Raw genomic sequence first — 23,804 nt, forward strand, 5'->3', positions numbered from 1 at the left:
CTAATGCGGTCCCGTTATTTAAGAAGGGTAGGAAGGATAACCCGGGAAATTATAGGCCGGTGAGCTTGACGTCCGTGGTCGGGAAGTTGTTGGAGAGGTTTCTTAGAGATAGGATGTATGCGCATTTAGAAAGGAATAAACTCATTAACGATAGTCAGCATGGTTTTGTGAGAGGGAGGTCATGCCTCACTAACCTGGTGGAGTTTTTTGAAGAAGTGACTAGAATGGTTGACGAGGGAAGGGCCGTGGATGTCATCTATATGGACTTTAGTAAAGCGTTTGACAAAGTTCCTCATGGTAGGTTGGTGCAAAAGGTTGGATCTCATGGGATAAAGGGGGAGGTGGCTAGATGGGTGGAGAACTGGCTTGGTCACAGAAGACAGAGGGTGGTAGTGGAAGGGTCTTTTTCCGGCTGGATGTCTGTGACTAGTGGTGTTCCGCAGGGCTCTGTATTGGGACCTCTGCTGTTTGTGATTTATATAAACGATCTGGAAGAAGGTGTAACTGGGGTGATCAGTAAGTTTGCGGACGACACGAAAATGGCTGGACTTGCAGATAGTGAGGAACATTGTCAGAGGCTATAGAAGGATATAGATAGGCTGGAAATTTGGGCAAAGAAATGGCAGATGGAGTTCAATCCAGATAAATGCGAAGTGATGCATTTTGGTAGAACTAACATCGGGGGGAGCTATACGATAAATGGCAGAACCATAAAGGGTGTAGATACGCAGAGGGACCTGGGTGTGCAAGTCCACAGATCCTTGAAGGTGACGTCACAGGTGGAGAAGGTAGTGAAGAAGGCATATGGCATGCTTGCCTTTATAGGACGGGGCATAGAGTATAAAAGTTGGGGTCTGATGTTGCGGTTGTATAGAACGTTGGTTCGGCCGCATTTGGAATACTGCGCCCAGTTCTGGTCGCCACACTACCAAAAGGACGTGGAGGCTTTAGAGTGCAGAGGAAGTTTACCAGGATGCTGCCTGGTATGGAAGGGCTTAGTTATGAGGAGAGATTGGGTAAACTGGGGTTGTTCTCACTGGAAAGACGGAGGATGAGGGGTGACCTAATAGAGGTGTATAAAATTATGAAAGGCATAGATAGGGTGAACGGTGGGAAGCTTTTCCCCAGGTCGGTGGTGACGTTCACAAGGGGTCATAGGTTCAAGGTGAGGGGGGGGAGGTTTAACACGGATATCAGAGGGACGTATTTTACACAGAGGGTGGTGGGGGCCTGGAATGCGCTGCCGGGCAAGGTGGTGGAGGCAGACACACTGGGAACGTTTAAGACTTATCTAGATAGCCACATGAACGGAGTGGGAATGGAGGGATACAAAAGAATGGTCTAGTTTGGACCAGGGAGCGGCGCGGGCTTGAAAGGCCGAAGGGCCTGTACCTGTGCTGTATTGTTCTTTGTTGTTTGTTCTTCGATCTGTTCACTCTCTTTTGCACCAGGTGGCCCAAGGTCAGGAATGTGGGACTGAAGTGCAGCCAGTATTTTTGGAGCAGCTCCCTCAGATAATGCAAAAAGGGTTTCATGGATCATGGTCTGATTTTTTTTGTTTTCTTTAAAAAGTACCCGGATGAGTAGTTGGCTCGTTATAACATTCAAGGCTATGGACCAAGTGCTGGCAAGTAGTATTAGGTGGGCAGTCAGGGCCTTTCATGCGTTGGTGCAGATGCGATGGGCTGAAGGGCCTCTTCTGTACTGTAGTATTCTGTGATTCTGAAAAAGACTTTTCAGCCTTAATAACTAATACTTCTACTTTATAAGGTTACTTTAAAAATGGGCAAATAGATTTGTTTTTAAAACACAGCCTCTTGATATCAAACTTATATAAGAACTTGTATCTATTGTAGTATTTTCAAGTTTTCAGTGTCCCAAAGCACTTTACAGCCATTTGATTATTTCGGAAATATAGCCACTGTTGCTTCCGTAGGCGAACACAGCAGGGAATTTGGATAAAGTAAGAATTCTAAAATAGAAAAAAAAACCTGAATTACATAACATTTTTCAAGGTGTTGGTTAAGGATTCTTACAACCATAATGCCACAAGAACTACTCTCTGCATTATTTTTGAATAATGCCATGGGATCTTTTACATTAAGCCTGAGTAGGCAGATTTTGTTTACTACCTGATCCAAAAGGTGTCACCTCCAATCAACCAGCACTCCCATAGCACTGCAGTGTAGTTTTATAAATGTTGTGACAGCCCACTAGATAACCAGATTGCCTGATACAAAGCCAGGCAATAGGCTACCTGCTTCAAACAGACCATACATAATTTGCCTTTTTGTGAACTTTCTCCAATTTATTTAGCCATTCACTTCAGCAAAAAGTATCGGCTAAATATTTAAATTGCTGTTCGACAGCAGCATATAGAACCTTTGGCATAATTATCGAACAATTGATGCCCAAACCAAAGAATTGGTCATTTTTCAGGGGAGTTGAAAGGAGGAGAGAGATTTGCAGCAGCTTAGGATGGGAAATCCAAAGTGTAGGGCCTCAGAAGCTGAAGCCTGAGCTGACAATGATGGACTGTAGGAAGGGGTGGATATGCAAAGGGTCAGGGTTGGAGGAATGAAGAGTAATGGGGGGTTCAAAAAAGTTAAAGAGAAGGCGGGCAAAACAACTAAAAAATTGAAGTAGATAAATAAGAATTTTTAAAGTTGTAAGCAAGGGGGCCAGGAATAATGCATTTTGCAGGCAGATACTTCCTGATTGTAATTCCAAAAAAAAAGTTGCTGCTTCACTGAATTTGAGCTGACAGAAAGCTCAATACAATGTGGATTTCTTTTAATTTTGATTGGAGTAAAACATGAAGGGCAATAATGAGCTCTGTTGCTACAATACTCATCATTACTTAAGCACAACCACCTGACACTATATGACTGAAGAACATTTTGTTTGAAGGTTGAAACCACCAGCTGTCATGGATTTGGACCCATGTTCCCAGAACATTAGTCAGGGCCTCTAGATTACTAGTGTTACGGTGAAATTAAAGTGATGGACACAAAATGGTTACCTGGTACACAAAATGGACTCTGGGAAGGGACATTAAGAGGCACAGACAGTTACACAGAGTTAAAACCTGCAGTATCTGAATTGCTGCAGGAAACTGGTCAGAGCCTGAGGCACTTTAGATAAGAGCAGACCCAGAACAATGAGTTTGATAATGTCAGCCACTGATGGGGACATAAATGCATAAATGTAACAAGATCAGCCACTGAATGTATAGATCGAAACCAGTCATTGATAGAGGACATAACTGCATAAATGTATCCATTCTATGTACAATGATATGTTAACTGTCCATGTCTGTACCTGTTTGCTTGTAACAATGTGTTCACTGTCGATGTCCATATCTGTCTACTCAACTTGTAATGATGTGTTAACGGCTAATGTCCGTACTGCCTATTGTCTAAAAGGTATAAAGATGGTCAACTACCATTGTGTAGTTGAGAAGGGAGCTGCCAAGTACTGCGGAGTACCAGTGCTTTCTCCCAAAGCTTTGTCCAAAATAAAACTGTTTTGTTGAACCTGACTCCGAAGTGGTAAATTTCCCACAACGCTAGCAGAGTGATATTTCCATTCTACCACCACCTCCCCTTATATGCTGAAACATCTTGTGTTTGCTTAAGGTAAATTATGCAGATTGAAGAGAAAATTACTTCCATAAATGAAAAAAGACTATTAAGGAAATAGGTGGCAATCAATGACATGTAATTTCTCTGTGACTAAAATAGTGGTGGCACAACTTTAACAATCTGGGACACAGCCCCCTCCAGACAGGTCATCATCATTTTATTACTCTCTTCCCTACTCTTGAAGTAGATTCCATCATTATATGAATTGGAAGCCATTGTACCAAATTAATTTTTATATTAAAAATGTTACATTCATGTGTCAATAATGTTTAATTGCAAAGAAAAGACTTGCACTTATGTAGTGCCTGAAATGATGTCTGACCATTTCAAAGTTCTACATCAAATTAAGCACTTTTGAAGTGTTGTAATATCAAAAACATAGTAGCTAAAAAGTGTACAATAATAACCCACAAACACCAATTTAATAATGACTAGACAATCTTTTTAGATGTTAGCCAAGGGTTAAATATCAGCCACATCTCATTGAAACTTAGAATACTGAAAGGCCTGGAAAGGATGGACGTGGGAAAGATGTTTCCATTAGTAGGAGAGAGTAGGATCTGAGGGCACAGCCTCAGAATAAAGGGATGACCCTTTAAAACCAAAATGAGGAGGAATTTCTTCAGCCAGAGGGTGGTGAATTTGTGGAATTCACTGCCACAGAAGGCTGTGGAGGCCAGGTCATTGGGTGTATTTAAGGCAGAGATAGACAGGTTCTTGATTGGTAAGGGGATAAAAAGTTACGGGAAAAAGCAGGAGAATGGGGTTGAGAAACTTATCAGCCATGATTGAATGGCAGAGCAAACTCGATGGGCCAAATGACCAAATTCTGCTCCTATATCTTATGGTCACAAAGGATTTCCCTTGAAATGCAAAATGTTATGTTAAACTTGCATTCCAGCAGTTTCCACAAATAGCAGAAATTATTTTGATGACGCTGACTGTTGGCTAGGACATGAGGAGAACTCTTCTTGGAGAAGTGCAGTTCACTGATACCCACCTGAACAAGCAGGCAGAGCCTTGGTTTCAGGTTTTGTCAAAAACAGACCCCCCGCCCAGTAATGCTCAGGAATGTCAATCTGGATGCAGTGCCTTGATTCCTGTCACAATTCCATCACACTGACACTATTACAATCTCACTGTGCTGTCACACTGCTCCAGCTCTCTGCTGGTGTCCCCGCTCTATTACAGTCCCCCGGCCCCTCCTCTCTGTTCCGGCTCGGCGGGTGTTTCCCTCCGGACAGTTTCTGCTGAGACACCCGGACGTTAACCTGCGCCGTTTCCAAGTTTTGTTCCCATAGAAACAAAGCGCGCTGGAGCCTAGCAACCTGGATAGAGAGAGTGGGATAGAGAGAGAAAGCGATTGGGATAAACTGGGATAGATAGACCAGGATACACAGGGATAGAGAGAATAAACTGGGATAGAAAGAGAGTGGGATAGAGAGAGAGACCGGGATAAACTTGGATAGAGAGAGATTGGGATAGAGGGATAGAGAGAGACTGGGATAGAGAGAGACTGGGATAGAGAGAGAGAGAGAGAGACAGGGATAGAGAGATAGGGAGAGAGACTGGGATAAATTGGGATAGAGAGTGTGAGAGGGAGACCCAGATAAACTAGGAGAGGCAGAGTGAATCTGAGGCACAGAAGATGATTCCACCAATAGACTCATTGTTGAAGTATGACCATCCACTGCTTGTCAGCAGGAATATGGAGAAAAAATCCGCCAAGGTGAGGGTTCTGTGCAATTTTAACCTGTAATCCACCCCCGTGGCTGTGCTCGTGTACAGCTTCTCCTCTTTGCTTCCTGCCAATTACCCATGTAGGCTTGGTCTGTATGGAGTTCATTGATCTCAGTGAGCCCAGTACAATTGAGTTCCATGCTGCTGCTCAAAGCCACCATAAACCTTCAAGCCCTCCACCCTCTCAAACTGTTGTCTCATTTCCAATCTCATTTTTATCTAAGATTCTGCATTCTTCATCTATTTTCACTTAAAATCCTCAAGCCCAGTTTTTATCATACACACATATGTAATAGAAGAAGAAGTAGACCATTTGGCTGCTCAAGCCTGCTGCGCCATTCAATAAGATCATGACTGATCTGTTTGTGTTTCAAATTCCCCAGCTACCTCTGATAACCTTTGATTTCCTTGCATAATATGAATCTACCTACTTTGCCTTATTATTCAGTGACCCCATTTCCACCTCCTCCTGAGGAAGAGAATTCCAAAGTTGTGCAACCCCCAGAGAAAATAAATCTCCCAGTCTCTGTCGTAAAAGAACAAAGGAAATTACAGCACAGGAACAGGCCCTTCTGCACTCCAAGCCTGCACCGACCATGCTGCCTGACTGAACTAAAACTCCTACCTTTCTGGGGACCATATCTCTCTATTCCCATCCTATTCATGTATTTGTCCAGATACCTTTAAAAGTCATTATAGTATCTGCTTCCACTACCTCCCCTGGCAGCGAGTTCCAGGCACCCACCACCCTCTGTGTAAGAAAACTTGCCTCGTACATCTCCTTTAAACCTTACCCCTTGTGCCTTAAACTTGTGCTCCCTAGTAATTGACTCTTCTACCCTGGGAAAAAGCTTCTGACTATTCAGTCTGTCCATGCCCCTCATAATCTTGTGGACTTCGATCAGGTCACCCCTCAACCTCCATCATTCTAGTGAGAACAAACCAAGTTTCTCCAACCTTTCCTCATAGCTAATGCCCTCCATACCAGCCAACATCCTGGTAAATGTTTTCTGTACCCTCTCCAAAGCCTCCACATCCTTCTGGTAGTGTGGCAACCAGAATTGAACACTATATTCCAAGTGCGGCCTCACTAAGGTTCTATAAAGCTGTAACATGACTTGCCAATTTTTTAACTCAATGCCCCGGCCAATGAAGGCAAGCATGCCGTATGTCTTCTTGACTACCCTCTCCACCTGCATTGCCACTTTCAGTGACCTGTGTACCTGTACACCCAGATCCCTTTGCCTAGCAATACTCTTAGGTTCTGCCATTTACTGTATATTTCCTATCTTTATTAGACCTTCCAAAATGCATTACCTCACATTTATCCGGATTAAACTCCATCTGCCATCTCTCAGCCCAAGTCTCCAACCGATCTATATCCTGCTGTATCCTCTGATGGTCCTCCTCACTATCCGCAAATCCACCAACCTTTGTGTCGTCCGCAAACTTACTAATCAAACCAGTTACATTTTTCTCCAAATCATTTATATATATTACAAACAGCAAAGGTTCCAGCACTGATCCCTGAGGAACGCCACTTGTCACAGCCCTCCATTCAGAAATGCACCCTTCCACTGCTACCCTCTATTGCTGTAATGTTCATTGTATCCTCTATAGTGAAGATAGAAGCAAAATATTGTTAATTTCACCTGCCATTTCCTTATTATCTACCATTAAGTCTCCACTGACCCTCTCTAAAGGATCAACAGTTACTTTATTTACTCTTTTCCTTTTTAAATATCTGTAGAATCACTTGCTATCTGTCTTTACATTTCTAGCCATCTTCCTCTCAGACTCATTTTCTTTCTCTTGATTAACTTTTTAGTCATTCTTTGCCGTTCTTTATATTCTGACCAATCATCTGACCTGCCACTCGCCTTTGCACAGTTATATGCTTTTTCCTTAAATTTGATCCTTTCCCTAACTTCTTTAGTTAACCATAGATCCTCCTTTCGAATTTTTCTTTATATTAGAAATATACTTATTCTGAGTATTCTGAAATATCCCCTGAAATGTCCGCTACTGCTTCTCTATTGAACTATCCCTGGGCCTCGTATCCCTGCTCACTTCAGCTAGCTCAGCTTCAACGCCCACATAGCTGTCCTTAAAACTAGTCTTCGATTCGCTCACCTCCCTTTCAAACCAGATGTAAAATTCAATTGTACTTGCTGCTACCTCGGGGTGCCTTTCCTTGGAGGTCATTAATTAATCCTGTCGCATTACACAATACCAAAGTCTAATATAACCTGCTCTCTGTTTGGTTCCAGAACATGCTGTTCTAAGAAATTATCCTGAAATCATTCTATTAACTCCTCATCCAGGTTACTACTGCCAATCTGATTTTCCAGTTTATATGTGGATTAAAGTCATCCTTTTATCACAAAACACCCAACATTTCTTTGTGCATACTTTGTCCAGATTGTGGTCACTATTAGGTCTGTAGACCACTCCCACTAGTGACTTAATTCCCCTACTATCCCTCATTTTCATCCAAATCAATTCTACATCCTGATCTCCTGAACCAAGGTTTTCTCTTATAAATTTGTGCATATTTAACTATTTTGTTAGTTAAATATGCACAAATACCATATTTAACTAACAGTGCTGCCCTTCTCCAAATGTACCTAGCTTCCTATTCTTCATGAATGTGATATACTACTCAATATTCAATAGCCAGAGATGGAGGAAATCTTGAAAGCTGAACAAGCTGGCTTTAGGCAAGGATAAAATACATGCGACCAGGTCCTTGCCCTAACCACCTTCGTTGAAAATAACCTCAAAACAGGCGCCGTCTTTCTTGATCTCATGGCAGCATATAACACAATCTGGCACACCAGTCTCCTTGTCAAAATCTCAGGAGTCTTCCCTTCGTGGGTTACTGATGCCATTAAACTATTATTCCAAGATGGATGGTTCAGGGTGCACGTGGATGATGAGACAAGCACCTGGAAGAAACAGTCCAAAGATGTGCGGGTTAGGTTGATTGGCTATGCTAAATTGCCCCTTAGTGTCAGGGGGGTTAGAAGGGTAAACATGTGGGGTTACGGGGATGGGGCCTGGGTTGGATTGTCGGTGCAGGCTCAATGGGCCAAATGGCCTCCTTCTGCACTAGGGATTCTATGAATCCAATGGGCTTCTGTTCTAGCCCCAGCCCTTTCCAATCACTTTATCAACAATCTGCTCCCAACCCTGACTCGAAAGTTCATCTATGCTGACGATATCTGTTGTGCCTCTTGGACTCGGACATTCTCAAGAGGCAATACTAAACAACAATGTTGCAAAGCTGGCCAACAATTGGCAGACATGCTGTCTTCAGTGCAGCAGCAACAAAACATTCAAGTATATTCCACCTCCACGATGCCAATGCCAAGAGGGAACTCAAGGGGACAGGATTTTCCAGCCACGCTCACCCCAAAACCAGAAAATCCTGCCCAAGGTCAACAGACCTTTCCATGGTCTGTCCAATTCCCGTGGCAGGTGGGAAAATTCTGATCAAGATCTCCTTGCATGGCAAGAGACTGCATCTCAAACAATATCCTGTTCATCTTGGTGTTACCCTTGTCCAAACACTGACATACAAAAAACATCTGAGCACGACAGCAGCAAAGATTAAAACACGAAACAACTGCCTCAGCAAACCTGCTGGCTCTCCGTGGGGTGCAGGTGCTCAAACCTTGAAGACCTCATCCCTTGCCATGGTCTATTCAACTGCAATGTACTGTGCACCAGCATGGTACAACTCATCCCACACCAGTCTTGCAACTCAACACAACAATGCATATCATCTTGGCTACCGTCCGATCAACCCCCCTGTCCCAATCCTGAGCAACATCCCGTCCTCTCACGTAAAGAGGGAGATTGTAACAAGAGAGCTCCTGTTGAAGGTTTACATCAACCCTAGTCTGCCACTACACAAGGAACTTACCAATCCACCTGCTGCTTCCCTCCCGTCTCAATAGCCTGTATGGTTGAGACCATCATGGCAGGTAATAACAGCAGATGCCTTATGGCAGCAGAAATGGATTCAACATGTCACCATTAAAAACTACTTCCTCATCATAAATCCCACAGCCCGCCTGCCCACCCAGCTTCAATCTACCGCACCAACATTGGGCACTTCGCAACCGTTCCTGCATTCACCGAGGCCTTTTTGCAGTAAATGGACACAAGTGGGGCCTTGCAGGGAACCCGGACTACAGCTATGGTGCACCCCAGTCAATAACTCACATCATTAAAGACTGCCCCTTGACAAAATTCAGTGGAGGGCTCAGAGAGCTCCATTTAGCCACAACGGAAGCTATTGCATGGATTGGTGATTACTCACATGCTAAAAAGAATCCTTACAGTGCAGAAGGAGGCCATTTGGCCCATCAGGTCTGCATTGACTCTTTGACAGAGTACCTTACCCAGGCCCTTTCCCCCCACATTATCCCTGTAACCTCACACATTTACCATGGCTAATCCATGTAACCTACACATTTTGGGACACTAAGGGGCAACTTAGCATGGCCAATCCACCTAATCTGCACATCTTTGGACTGAGGAGGAAACTAGAGCACCCAGAGGAAACTCGCACAGACATGGGAAGAATGTGCAAACTCCACACAGTTACCCAAGGCCAGAATTAAACCCGGGTCCCTGATGCCTAACACTCCTGAAAATGCTATCCAGCTGGCTATCGCTGGGTAGCGAGCGATACCCACATCCTGGAAATTAATTTGAAAAAAATCTTCTCTGGCTTATGCCCTCCTTCACAGTATGTCTTATGTGGCAGTATGTTCATGATCTCCTATCTGCCCCAGTACACCCAGTATACATCCTGCAATGGCTGCTGCTCACGTGCCTGCACAATACATCATTCCATCATTGACTCCAGCGTAGAATTGGCTTTTATATTACTGATGATAGCCAACATTATCTCCTCTCCATTTGGTTCCATAATCATTACAGTGCTGACCAGCTCATTGGTCTGACATCAAGACCTTGATGAGACAGGATCTTCTGCTGCTTGTCAATGGTCAGACCAAAGGTATCCTGTTCAGAAAGTGATGTGTTGTTCTGTTCTTGCGAACGAGGCAGTCATCCACTTGCTGGACAAATGGACAGTAGATTGATTGATGTTGAAATCTGGATGTGATGTCGAAACAAAGAGACATTGTGACCTTCACAGCCACAGGTAGCGCTGTGTCTGCTTGGTTCCAATTCTTGCTACAGCTGGTGACATTGAACAATGACAACCTCCTCACATACTGTCTGTGTGATATGTTGGGGTACAACATCTTAAACTTAGTTCTCCCTTGACTCCTTCACCATCCTCTTTGATCCACCATATATTTTTACTGTCATACCCACTTTTGTGCTGCTGTGGCTGTCTCAGTGCTAATCCCAGCAGCATTGCCATCACTTCTTAGCCTCCTGCAGTGACAGAGTGCACTGCAGTCAAAAGTCAGCAGACCAGCTGCCCTGTTCTGTGAAATACATCAAAAGCAACCAAAAATGGCCTCAAAAATCCCCAGCATCTGAAATAGCTTATCCAGACACTTATTGAATAGAGATGGGGACGCCGCTAAATTTTGCTGTTTGAACCATCTTCCTAAAACTTGGCATCATTTTTTTTGGGAACTACTGGAAAGTCCCAGCCATCAATATCTTGAAGGGGAGGACCCCTATTAATATATTTTAATGAGCCCACCATTCCTGGCAGTCAGTTAAGGATCCTACCAATATGAAGGCAGCTATATTTTGTGTGAACTTCGGGAATGGGGCATACAGCTGAAAATATTGCACATCCAACACTGAATTCACGTTCTATCTTTTGGCAGGATGCAAAGAAATGTCTGTTCCATCTCTTCCAAAAGTTCAGCACTGTCCCTTACTGGTTAAGATGAAGTGTTCAACTCTTGGCTGGGGTTGAATCCTCAAACTTCTGCTCACAGCTATGGGTCCTACCGAGAGAGCTGAACTAACACAACAGATGCATTTTCATTGCCTAGATTGCGTTGTGTTGGACAGTTTGTTTTTGTCAGTCCAATCATGAGAAATATTTTACCTTATAGCATTTTTAGTTTTCTCTATTGTATCAGTTGAAAAATGAAATACGGGACAGAAGCCAATTCAAGTACATACAGGAGTACATACAGTGGGGCAGTGATTTATAATGTGCTGTAAAATGTCACTAAAAATCAATAATGGATTAGTTCTCCACTTGGCTTTTTGGTCAAGTGTCACACACTGACCCCCTCAGCTCAGAAGTTCACACTTTGGAAAGTAAAGGGCCCAATTTGTTTTTGTTTAATTTTGAAAGCAATATTTCTGGTTCACAGAAGGATCAGGGATTTGTACCTGCTGGAGATTCTGGTACACGGTGGGTCAGTGTTGCACAAGAATCCAATTTGCCTTTTCATCTATTGCAGGCTCGGCCCTTCAAAGTGAGCTCCCAGCAGCCGACGTCTACATCACCAATTCCAAATCCACCAAAAGCCAAACCAGTTACTATAGACGGCACCAAGCAGACTGAGGAGATTTTAAATGCAATTTTGCCCCCCAGGTATTAGTGCCAATTTCGTATTTATGATCTCTTACTATGTTAAGGAGCTGGTTGTTGCTGGTTGAGGGAGCCTATTGACTAGGATATCAAACAAGCTCTTCAAAAACTGCCGTTGCAACTTTTACATTTGCCTGAACAGGCAGACAAAGCCTTGGTTTAATGTCATGTCATGTGTGTTCTGCCTGAAGGCAGGTCTTTGCCCCATTGTCTGCTGATGTTCAGCCTGAGCTATTTTCTTGGCAGTTTTTCTTTAGTCAGTGGTGGTTTGGCATTGTCCTGCCCCTGAGAGTGAAAAGCAACGTTCTAAGTCTACCTCAGCTGGAACATGAATTGATCTTGGGTTTAATGTTTTATCCAAAGGTTGCACCTCAAACAATTCAGCAAATCTCACTCACTACTGCATTGAATTGTCAATCTACATTAAGTGTTCAGTGTCGGGAGTGACCTTGAACCCACAGCCTTTCAATTCAAAGGCTAGAGTGTTAGCAACTAGGCCAAGGTGATACCCGACAGCCACCCAGATGAGAACAGCTAATGCTGCACAGCCCAGTGACTGAACCATGTACATTCCAGTCCATCTGGCTCAGTTACAACTGAGGCTTTGGGGAGCAAATTTTTTTAAAAAAGGAAAATTCATGGATATAATAGTTTACTTCACTGGCTAAGTAACAACATTAAATCACTGAATATTTCTGATTCAAATAACGTGAGTACCAGGGATGCACTCAGTTTATAATTCCCAACAGCTACATCAGAATACATGATTCCAGGCAACAGGCAGCATCAGCATCCAAAGAATAATCAGATTTTAAAATGTGACTATGCAAGTGACCTGTGAACATGTGCTTATAATGCTCAACCGATCCCATCAGTTAAAATGAACAGAACAAGGCATTTTAACTTCCTGAAGAGTCTATCTACTGTCAGTCCCAACAGATCTACATAATTAAACTTTCATAGAATCCCTACAGTGCAGAAGGAGGCCATTCGGCCCATCAAACCTGCACCGACAACAATTCCACCCAGGCCCTATCTCCCTATTTACCCTGCTAATCCCCCGACACTAAGGTGCAATTTAGCATGGCCAATCAACCTAACCTGCATATCTTTGGACTGTGGGAGGAAACCAGAGCATCTGGAGGAAACCCACGCAGACACGGGGGCGACCGTGCAAACTCCGCACAGACAGTGACCCGAGGCTGGAATTGAACCTGGGTCCCTGGCGCTGTGAGGCACAGTAAGAAGTCTCACAACACCAGGTTAAAGTCCAACAGGTTTAGGGCAGGATAGAGAGTGTATTATTGGGCATTTATTCTACACTATACCAAATAGATATTGGATGTGTTCAAAAATATTCAAAATCCACGACTAAAGAGCCTCGTCATGAAGGCACAAAACTTTGAGAACCTGTTGGACTTTAACCTGGTGTTGTGAGACTTCTTACTGTGCTTACCCCAGTCCAACGGCGGCATCTCCACATCATGGCTGTGAGGCAGCAGTGTGAACCACTGTGCCATTGTGCTTTCATCTAGCACTTGTAGCTAAATGAGAATTCACAAACATCTTAAATAGTTCAGTTGTACCCATGCATGTCATTCATTCTAGAATAATCCTACTGGGACAATAGAACAAAGTGGAGCAAACTGTTGTCGCTGATTCAGTGGCAGAAAAATCAGCTTGTACACCTTAAATGACCAGTTCAAAATGATTTACTTTTTTTTTCTTGGCGCTTCTGTGATGCCATGATGTGTCTACATTCACCCTTAACCCTGCCAAGGACTCTACATCTTAGTTTCTATTCATAATCAGTGTAAAGGTCATCAATCTGTGACTTTGGGCAGGTTTTCCTTCAGGACTGTGAAAGAGAGATCAGGATAGTGTACAGGTTCCCAACTCACCCCCTGGGGTCGAGGGGGAACACAGTCAGTCACTGTGATTTTTAATGGGTGCCCCCTCAGTTGGCATAGTGACAGGCTCTCCATCCAATTAAGGACACCAAGCGGGCTCTCATAGCTGGAGGGCCTTCCAGTTTAAAATGAACAGCAGGCTGCATTACAGGGTAAGTAAGGACGAGGGCACTTCAAGGTGGAGGCACCAACTCTCCAATTTTTTAACTTAAAAAGTGGACCTTGCAGCTAGGCCACCACTGAGAGGGAACCCTTCTACAGGGCAGCCTCCTACCTGGAGCATTGGCTTCCTACAGGCCACCCCTAGACACCAAAACGGGCCCCTGACATCTCTGGGAACTTGGAGGCTGCCTGGAAAATTCCAGTGGGCCTTCTCAATCCTGCCTCTGCAAAAATGGCCCAGAGCTGGGATAGAGCCATGGAACTGATATGCCAGCTAACAGGGTTATTTTTTAGCTCTGGCCTGCCTCCATTTACAGCCCCGACAGGGGCTTAAAATCCTTTCTGTTAACTCGGTTTCTCTCTCCGCAGATGCTGCCTTACTGGCCAACTATTTCCAGCACTTTCTGCTTTTGTTTCAGACTGAGGTTGATCTGACATTCCAGGCTGTGTACAGGTGATTTTAATCGAATAGGATGAATTTTCTCCATGGAGTTTTATGAGTGTAAACCCAGTCATCAATGGTAAAAGCCAGAGAACCCAACTGTTCACAATCTGTTACTGGATTGGCATTCTCATTCAAAATAAAACAAGGATGGCTGACTGACTCACAAATGCTCTTCTGAGATGGAGACATTGTTAGGGCAGGATAGAGAGGGTTTTATTGAGCATTTATTCTACACTATGCCAATAGATAGTGTGTGTTCAAAAATATTCAAAATTCACGAATAAAGAGCCTTGTCTTGAAGGCACAAAACTTTGAATGTATACTGTCGATGGACAGTGAGGGAAAAAATGCAAAGCTGATACACAACAATTTCCAAAAGATTATTGCACAGTTCAATCTCATTAGTGCTTATAACCCTGAGCCAATTTACACTGTGTTGTAGAGAATGGACGGAGAACTCGCAGCTGTGGATTCAGCAGGTATCCAGTACTCCCTGTACTCGGATTGATGTTGTCCATCTGCAGGAACAACTAGATCTCAAGCTGCAGCAGCGGCAAGCTCGAGAGACTGGAATTTGTCCAGTCCGCAGGGAGCTGTACTCGCAGTGTTTTGGTAAGTCCCTTCAGGGCCGTTTATCTTTTGTTACATTGATAAACGCATAAAAATTAAGAACAAATCTTCAGAGAAATTCATTAATCTGGCTTCTGTTGCAAAACCTCTCATCTTCAGAATCCCTTCCTGACTCCCACAAAAATGCTAAAACCTAACATACATACTGCACACATCTGGCAATGGGTACAGAAGCAAAATGTCCACACACATTTAAAACACTGTGTTCTCAATTGGCAGGGGATAGCAGTAAACGCCAAGATAAACCAAATGTCAAAATCAGGTCACTAGATTACCTGTCAATCTTTACAGCTGTTTGTGTGTATCTGAATTAACATTGATTTGAGACCTGGGCATGAGGTGGGTCTTGTGTACACCTGCACCAATTTAATACTTATCACTGGAGGGATTTACAGTAGTTAAAGGAGGTCTTTTTGTGTCCACAAATCCAATATCAGTATTTCCACTGTGATTTATGAAGCAACTACCCTAGTTTCTTTCTTCCAAATTTCTCTTGGAAAGACACTTGCATGTTCCGTGTGTACTGACAACCCTCCCATAGATCATGTGTGGGTGCTGACAACGATCAAACTATTCAACTTTATGAGGCATCACATCCAAACGCAAACTAGTTTCTTAAAGTGGAAAATTACTGAACTGAATGGTCACATTATGTTAAATGCAGTAAAATGCACACCACCATACCCTTAAATAATGTACTTAATTTAATAACTGGAATTAAGCGAGGGTCGAGAATTGGTGCTTTTTGTGATGCAGCATCATGAAGCTCTGCCGCTGTGACACATGAGCTATGTAATAGATATTTTTTCTGAGTTGTGTTTTGCACTGTCTTTCATAGATGAACTGATTAGACAGGTGACCATAAACTGCGCCGAGCGTGGCTTACTGTTGTTGCGGGTCCGCGATGAGATCCGTATGACCATTTCTGCCTATCAGACCCTGTACGAAAGCAGCGTAGCTTTTGGGATGAGGAAAGCTTTGCAAGCTGAAGAGGGCAAAACTGACATGGAAAAGAAGGTAAACATCCGTTTGTTGGTTAAAATTGTAATTCAGTGGCCTTCATGAGAAGATTCGTAATTTTTTTAAAAGTCTGATTTTTAATTGGTCACCATTATTACTATACTCCTGTTTATTGGAGAGTTATTAACTGTACGCAGGGGAGCAGCATTACCGAGTGAGTACTTCTTGGTAGAAAACTAACGTTGTGTAGTAATCCAGTACGAACATTAATGTCTCAAAACCAAACAGAAAAATCAACAACATGTACACAACTTAGACATTTCTAACCATCTTTAAAGATCTCTTTCTCATTAAGGGGAAAGCTAAAGTGTCAGTGTGTACAAAGATTCTATTATATACTTTATTGTATGTATGTGGTAGCACAGTGGTTATGTTACTGAACTAGTAACTAGAGGTCTGGCCTCATGATTATAGAAACATGGAAAATAGGAGCAGGCTATTCAGCCCTTCGATCCTGCTCCACCATTCATTCTGACCATGGCTGATCATCCCAACTCAATGGCCGTATCCACTTTCCCCTATATCCTTTAATCCCCTTCACCCCAAGAGCTATATCTAACTCCTTCTTGAAAACATACAATGTTTTGACCTGCATTCTGTGATAGTGAATTCCACAGGCTTGCCACTCTCTGGGGGAAGAACTTTCTGTTCATTTCAGTCCTAAAAGGTTTACCTCACATCCTTAGACTATGAGCCTTGGTTCTGGACACCCCACCATCGGAACATCCTTCCTGCATCTACCCTATCTAGTCCTGTTAGAATTTTATAGGTTTGAGATCCCCCCTCATTCTTCTAAACTCCAGTGAATATAATCCTAACTGATTCAATCTCTCCTCACACATCAGTCCCGCTATCCCAGGAATCAGTCTGGTAAACTTTCTCTGCACTCCCTCTATAGCAAGAACATCCTTCCTCAGATAAGAAGACCAAAACTGCAGACAATATTCCAGGCGTGGCCTCACCAAGGCCCTGTATAATTGCAGCAAGATATCCTGGTCCTGTAGTCGAATCCTCTCGCTATGAAGGCCAACATACCATTTACCTTCTTTACTGCCTGCTGCACCTGCATGCTTATCTTCAGCAACTGGTATATGAGGACCCAGGTCTCACTGCACATACCCCTCTCCTAATTTATAGCTATTTAGATAATAATCTGCTTTTCTGTTTTTGCTAAAATGGACAATCTCGCATTTATCCACATAATACTGCATCTGCCATGCATTTGCCCACTCACTCAACTTGCCTAAATCACACCAAAACTTCCTTCTCTGCATCCGCCTCACAGCTCACCCTCCCACCCAGATTTATGTCATCTGCAAACCTGGAGATATTACATTTAGTTTCCTCATCTAAATCATTAACATACATTGTAAATAGCTGGAATCCTAACACCGATCCCTGCAGTCACTGCCTGCCATTCGGACAATGACCCGTTTATTCCGACTCTCTGTTTCCTGTCTGCCAACCAGTTTTCGATCCATCTCAGTACACTACCCTGAAACCTATGCACTTTAATTTTACACACTAATCTCTTATGTGGGACTTTGTCGAAAACCTTCTGAAAGTCCAAATAAACCACATCCACTGACTCCCCCTCATCAAGTCCACTAGTTACATCCTCAAAGAGTTTCAGTGGATTTGTCAAGCGTGATTTCCCTTTCATAAATCCATGCTGACTCTGTCCTACTCTACCACTGTTTACCAAGAGCTCTGCTATATCTTTGATAATGGACTCTAGAACTTTCCTCACCACCAACGTCAGGCTGACTGGTCTGTAATTCCCTGTTTCCTCTCTACCTCCCTTTTTAAATAGTAGGGTTACATTAATGACCCTCCAACCTGTAAGAACTGTTTGAGTCTATAGAATCTTGGAAGATGATCACCAATACCTCCACTATTTCTAGGGCCTTAAATACTCTGGGATGTAGATTATTAGCCTCTGGGGATTTATCAACATTCAATCCTATCAATTTTGGCAATACCATTTCTCAACTATTACTGATTTTCTTCAGTTCCTCCCTCTCACTAAATCCAGTGTTCTCCAACACTTCTGATGTGTATTTGTGTCCTCTTTTGTGAGGACAGAACCAAAGAATGTATTTAGTCGGTCAGCTTTTTCTTTGTTCCCCATTAGAAATTCCCATTTTTGACTGTAAGGGGCCCAATCTTTTTCTCTTACCTATAGAAACTTTTACAGTCAGTTTTTATGTTCCCCACAAGCTTACTCTTTTACTCTATTTCCCCCTTCTTAATCAATCCCTTGATCCTCCACCACTGAACCAGATGGCCTGAGAATATCGCTGCCAGACTGGGCCGATGGCAGATGGTGAGAGAAGCAATATGAGGGAAAAACCTTCTTGACCTTTTCCTCACCTACCTATTGAAGGTTGTATCTGTACATGACAGCATTGGTGATTTTTTGAGGTGACAAAGTCAGTTCTGTTTTCACATGTAGGTCAACCATGATTGTGTTGTGCAACACCAACGCCCGGCTAAATGGGATAGATTCAGAACTGAGCTGGAAACTCAAAATAAGATGCTGTGGGCCATCAGCTGCTGCAGAGTTGTATTTCACCACAACCTGTAACTTGATGGTCGGGTACACGCCTCAGTCTACTATTATCATCAAGCCAGGGGACCAGGCCTGGTTTAATTAGTGTATGAAAACGTGTCTGGTGTAGCACCAGGCATACCTAAGAGGTGCCAACCCAGTGAAGCTGCAATGCAGGACCTCATGCTTTCTAAACAGTGGAGGCAGCATGCTATAATAGAGCTAAGTAATCCCATAACCAATGGATGAGATCAAAGCTCTGCAGGACTGCCACATCCAGTTTTGAAGGGTGATGAACAAATCAAAAACGACTTCAGTTCCATTCACAAGTCAGATAATGAAGCAGTCTGGAGCTTGCATACAGAAAGACCTAGACAACGTTAAGGCTTGTGCTGATTTGGCAAGAAACACTTGTGCCACACAAGTGTCAGGTAATGATCATCCCCAACAAGAGAGAATCTAACTGGCCATCATGCATCTATCTATTCTAATTCCATTTTCCAGCACTTGGTCCATAGCCTTGTATGTTATGGGATTTTGAGTGCATATATAAATGCTTCTTAAATGTTATGAACATTCCTACCTCTACCAGCTTTTCAGACAGAGAGTTCCAGATGCTCGCCACCGTGTGTGTGAAAAAGCTTTTCCTTAAATCCCCTCTAAATTTCCTGCCCATTACCTTAAATCTATGCCCTCTGGAAATTTACCCCTCTACCAAGGGAAACAGTTTCTTCCTGTCTATCCTATCTATGTCCTTCATAATTTTGTACACCTTAATCAGATCTCCCCCCAGCCTTCTCTGCTCTAAGGACAACACCCCCAGATTAATCAGTCTGTCTTCATAGCTGAAATTCTCCAGCCCATGCAACACCTTGATGAATCTCCTCTGCACCTTTTCTCGTACAATCACATCCTTCCTATAGTGGCAACCAGGGCTGTGGCCTAACGAGCATTTGTACAGCTTCAGCGTAACCTCCTTGTTCTTGTATTCTTTGTCTCGGCCAATAAAGTCAAGCATCCCATATGCCTTTTAACACCTTATCTACCTGCCTTTTTGCCTTCAGAGGCCAATGGACATGCACCTCAAGTTCCCGCTGGTCCTCTGTACTTCCTCGAGTCCTACCGTTCATTGTGTATTCCTTTGCCTTGTTAGTCTGCCAAAATGCAGCACCTCACACATTTCAGGGTTAAATTCCATTTGCCGCTGCTCTGCCCATCTGACCAGCCTGTCTATATTGACCTTTAATCCAAGGCTTTCCTCCTTGCTGTTTATCACACCGCCAATTGGACTTCATTAACCATTCCAGTCTGGATAATAGTTTCTTTGCATGTATTTTTCATTGGCTAGATCATTGATTTGGAAGCAGAAAAGAAAGAACTGGAGCGACAGCTCAATGAGCAGAAAGCCAAGTGTGAAGCCATAGAGAAAAGGGAGAACGAAAGGCGGCAAGTGGATGAGAAGAAGCATGCAGAAGAAATACAGTTTCTCAAACGAACTAATCAGCAGCTGAAGGTGGGTGAAGCAAGTTAAGCTGTAGCTGGCATTTTATAATTAAAACTGGTTAGACAAAATATCCAGGGAATTCCACTGATTTGTTGTTCTTTGCAACTTTCATATCATATGTTATTAAGGTTCATTTAATTTGAAAAATAGAATTAGTGCATGTGGTAAAATCCTCATTTCATGCTACATTAAAATAAATGGATTTTCTTGCTTTAGTTGAATGTCTTCATATGGCATAAGGGTTGCATTTTCCCAATTTTGGGGTCACCCTTGTAGTTGTTACTGTCCAGGATTCTCAACTCAGTTCCAAATCATAGAATCCCTACTGTGCAGGAGAGCATTCGGCCCATTGAGTCTGCACCGACCACAATCCCACCCAGGTCCTATTCCCGTAACCCCACATATTTACCCTGCTAAACCCTGACACAAGGGTCACTTTAGCATGGCCAATCAACCTAACTCGCACATCTTTGGACTGCGGGAGGAAACCCACGCAGACACGAGGAGAACATGCAAACTCCACACAGACAGTTACCCGAGGCCAGAATTGAACCCGGGTCCTTGGCACTGTGAGGCAGCAGTGCTAACCACTGTGCCATCGTGGTCAAGTGACTGAGGAAGCAGGAGCTACTGAATGTTGTAAAATCACAAACCATTGATTCATTAATTGTGTGATGAACCAAAATGAATATGTACAAGGAGATCAAATGTAACATTGGTGCTGGACAGACTGTGTTGGAAAGTTGCTTAATTGCTCTCCTCCGTACATCCTCATCCATCAGCTTTCTGACGTTCGTCTCCCTGCTGGTTCGCTGCCTTTTCAATTATTAAAATTCGCTGGCCTCAGTTTTCTACTTACAATGCTGACAGTAAGCCACTTAGTGTAAATAGGTTATGATCAGAAAGACAATTGGTACACTTGGGCTTCTGTGTTCCTTCAATCAATTAAATTAAGTCAATTAAACAACTCATGGGAGGAGAAGGCTCCACAGTTATCCCCATTATGAAGGCAGAGCCCAGCACATCGGTATAAGAGAGAGAGAGAGAGAGCTGAAAAAATTGCAGTCATCTTCAGCACCTAAACAGATGACCCATCTTGACCTCCTCCTGAGGTCCCCATCATCACAAAGAACATTCTTAAGCCAATTCAATTTCCACCATGTGATATCAAGAAATGGCTGACGGATTCGGCAAAGGCTCTGGGCTCTAACAACATCCCGACTGTAATACTTGTACTCCAGAACGAGTCAAGCTGTTGCAGTACAGCGACAGCACTGGCATCTACTGTATGATGTGGAACATTGCCCACGTATATCCTGAACACAAAAGCAGGAGAAATCCAATCTGGCCAATTACCACCCAATCTGTTCACTCGCAAACATCAGCAAAGTGCCGAAGGGTGTTATTGACAGTGCTATCAAAAACCCACTCACTACTGGTCAGTTTGGACTCCAACACTTGGCTCCAATCCACATTAAAGCCTTTAGCGTAGCCAATCAACCTAACCTGCACATCTTTGGACTGTGGAAGGAAACCGGAGCACTCGGAGGAAACCCACGCAGACACAGGGAGAACGTGCAAACTCCACACAGTCAACCAAGGCCGGAATTGAACACTGTGAGGCAACATTGCTAACCACTGTGCCACCGTGCATGTTCCCCTCCAAGTCATGCACCATCATGACATAGAACTACAGGTACATCACTGCTGCTTCACTGTCAACTGCGTCAAAGCCTGTAACTTCCTAACAGCATTGTGGGTGTACCTGCATCACAAAGACTGCAGCGGTTCAAGAAGGTGGCTCACCACAACCTTCTCAAGGGTAATTAGGCATGTACATCTTAAAAATCAGTATATTTTAATTAATTGGGTATCAATTTTTAAAAGTTTCAGCCTAATTAAGGCCTAAGTACACATGAAATGGGGGGTTACCTGCATGCTTTATTACTGCTATGCTTAATCTGCACTTGTGCTTTCAATGATTTATTGCCCAGTTATAATAGATTGTAAATGACACTGTTTTAAAAAAGTATTAGTTACTAAATTATTTTTTTCTTGTCCTAGGCACAACTGGAAGGCATAATATCTCCAAGGAAATGAAACCATTGCATTTTCTCTCCAATACAATATTTTAAGCATTCTATGTACTCACAATATTACTGTAATTTAAACAGTACACAGGTTACTATGCAGGCAAAGACGTCTGCCTATTGAATAGAATCTCAATTATCTAAAGGCTAGTCATAGAAATAGGGTTGAGACTCCCTGGATGCATAAATACAATGCAAGTACAAAGATAATTTATTTAGTAACTGTCACTATTATAATCTTTTTTTAATCCTCACACTCCTGTCAATGGCCAGGGAATGGTATGTTCCCTGGTCTTGTCCACGTTGTATCTTTTACACCACATTTACCATGGCACTGCAACAAACACTAATACTGTAACCATAAAACTATTCCTGTGCCATGAATAAATCTGTTACAGAAATAACTCCAAAGCATTTCAAACCATTTCATTAAAAAAAAATTCTTTTGAAATTGTGATAATTAAGCTATTTCTGACGTGTCCCATTGTCAATCTCAAAATAAAATCTTTCAACTTCAACAGGGGAAGCCTGTGTGTAATCAGATATTTTAACAAATTTTTTTTAAAAAAGCATCAATAAGAAGTATATCATTTTTTAAAAGTTAGAGTTGTTGATAGAGGTAGCAGTTATTTTATTTGATCCGTGAAGTAACATGCTTTTTTCCTACACCAAGAAGCTGTCAGGTGTTATGTCCAGTGAACTTGTAGAGACTGCATTGCAGCTGTAACAAGGGATCTCACATGGACAGTGTGCAGAAAAGCATCCACAAAAATGCCTAAAAACACACAAACTTCAACTACTGATTGAATTACAAGAGATAAAATTATGCTTACAAAAGAGTAAAAGTAAACAATTAGTCATCCCCTATTAGTTCTTCAGGCATTGAGGTACTGTTCCATACACTCTTTTATTTTCCTTTAACAACAATTCTTTGTTATATTTGTCTATTTTTGTTACTGGTTATTTTGTCAAATTCCAAATTAACATTTTAGTAATTGTGCTGTACGTTTTAGACTGTTCTTCTACAAACAGCAACGTTTCTTGAAATAAATTGCTTTTAAGCTATTTATATTTGAAGTCATCTTTGTTCATTAATTGGAATAAGTTCAATACCAATAATGTGTAGCAGCTTTTAGTAATATAAAAAATCTTTATGCCATTGGATTGGTGGCTTGCGGATTAACACATAAATGGTATTATGAAGATCCAAAAATATCAGTTCTTAAAATGAAAATAAAAATTTGGCATCAGTTTAAAATAAAGCAACCACAAAGCCATAAAAATCCAGCTGGTTCATTCACGATGTTATCCACATCCAGTCCCTGTGCCTCATATGTGACTGGAGTTCCACACCGTGTTTTAATCCTTAACCGTCTTTCCCAGTGACCCAGCAGATGACTCAGTGTTATCAGAGACATGGAAGGAAGAAAAAAAAGGTTAACTCACACTATCTGCACCAATAATCAGTTAACAACTGTTACGACTCGGGTGGCCACTGATGAAGGTAAAGAATACTGGACACCAGAACAGCAGCGCTGTGGCTTGAGTGGAAAGACATCAT

General features: G+C 42.6%; 1 protein-coding gene across 1 annotated transcript; it reads left to right on the forward strand.

Annotated features, from left to right (window-relative positions):
• The first annotated feature begins 4,896 nt into the window (after window positions 1-4,896).
• On the forward strand, window positions 4,897-23,318 carry dnali1 (dynein, axonemal, light intermediate chain 1). The gene is made up of 6 exons (XM_078203480.1): window positions 4,897-5,373; window positions 11,801-11,934; window positions 14,891-15,060; window positions 15,917-16,095; window positions 19,998-20,162; window positions 22,218-23,318. The coding sequence occupies exons 1-6, from the start codon at window positions 5,293-5,295 to the stop codon at window positions 22,251-22,253; spliced, it is 765 nt and encodes a 254-aa protein (XP_078059606.1). The 5' UTR covers window positions 4,897-5,292; the 3' UTR covers window positions 22,254-23,318.
• The last annotated feature ends 486 nt before the right edge of the window (window positions 23,319-23,804 follow it).

This window comes from Mustelus asterias, unplaced genomic scaffold (assembly GCF_964213995.1).
Source record: "Mustelus asterias unplaced genomic scaffold, sMusAst1.hap1.1 HAP1_SCAFFOLD_181, whole genome shotgun sequence".
NCBI lineage: Eukaryota > Metazoa > Chordata > Chondrichthyes > Carcharhiniformes > Triakidae > Mustelus > Mustelus asterias.

Bases quoted from the DNA above. Each gene is read 5' to 3' on its own strand.
- dnali1 (XM_078203480.1), top strand. From the start codon at position 5,293: ATGATTCCACCAATAGACTCATTGTTGAAGTATGACCATCCACTGCTT. The intron at 15,061-15,916 runs GTAAGTCCCTTC...TGTCTTTCATAG, and splicing joins GCTGTACTCGCAGTGTTTTG to ATGAACTGATTAGACAGGTG. The intron at 20,163-22,217 runs GTGGGTGAAGCA...TTCTTGTCCTAG, and splicing joins GAACTAATCAGCAGCTGAAG to GCACAACTGGAAGGCATAAT.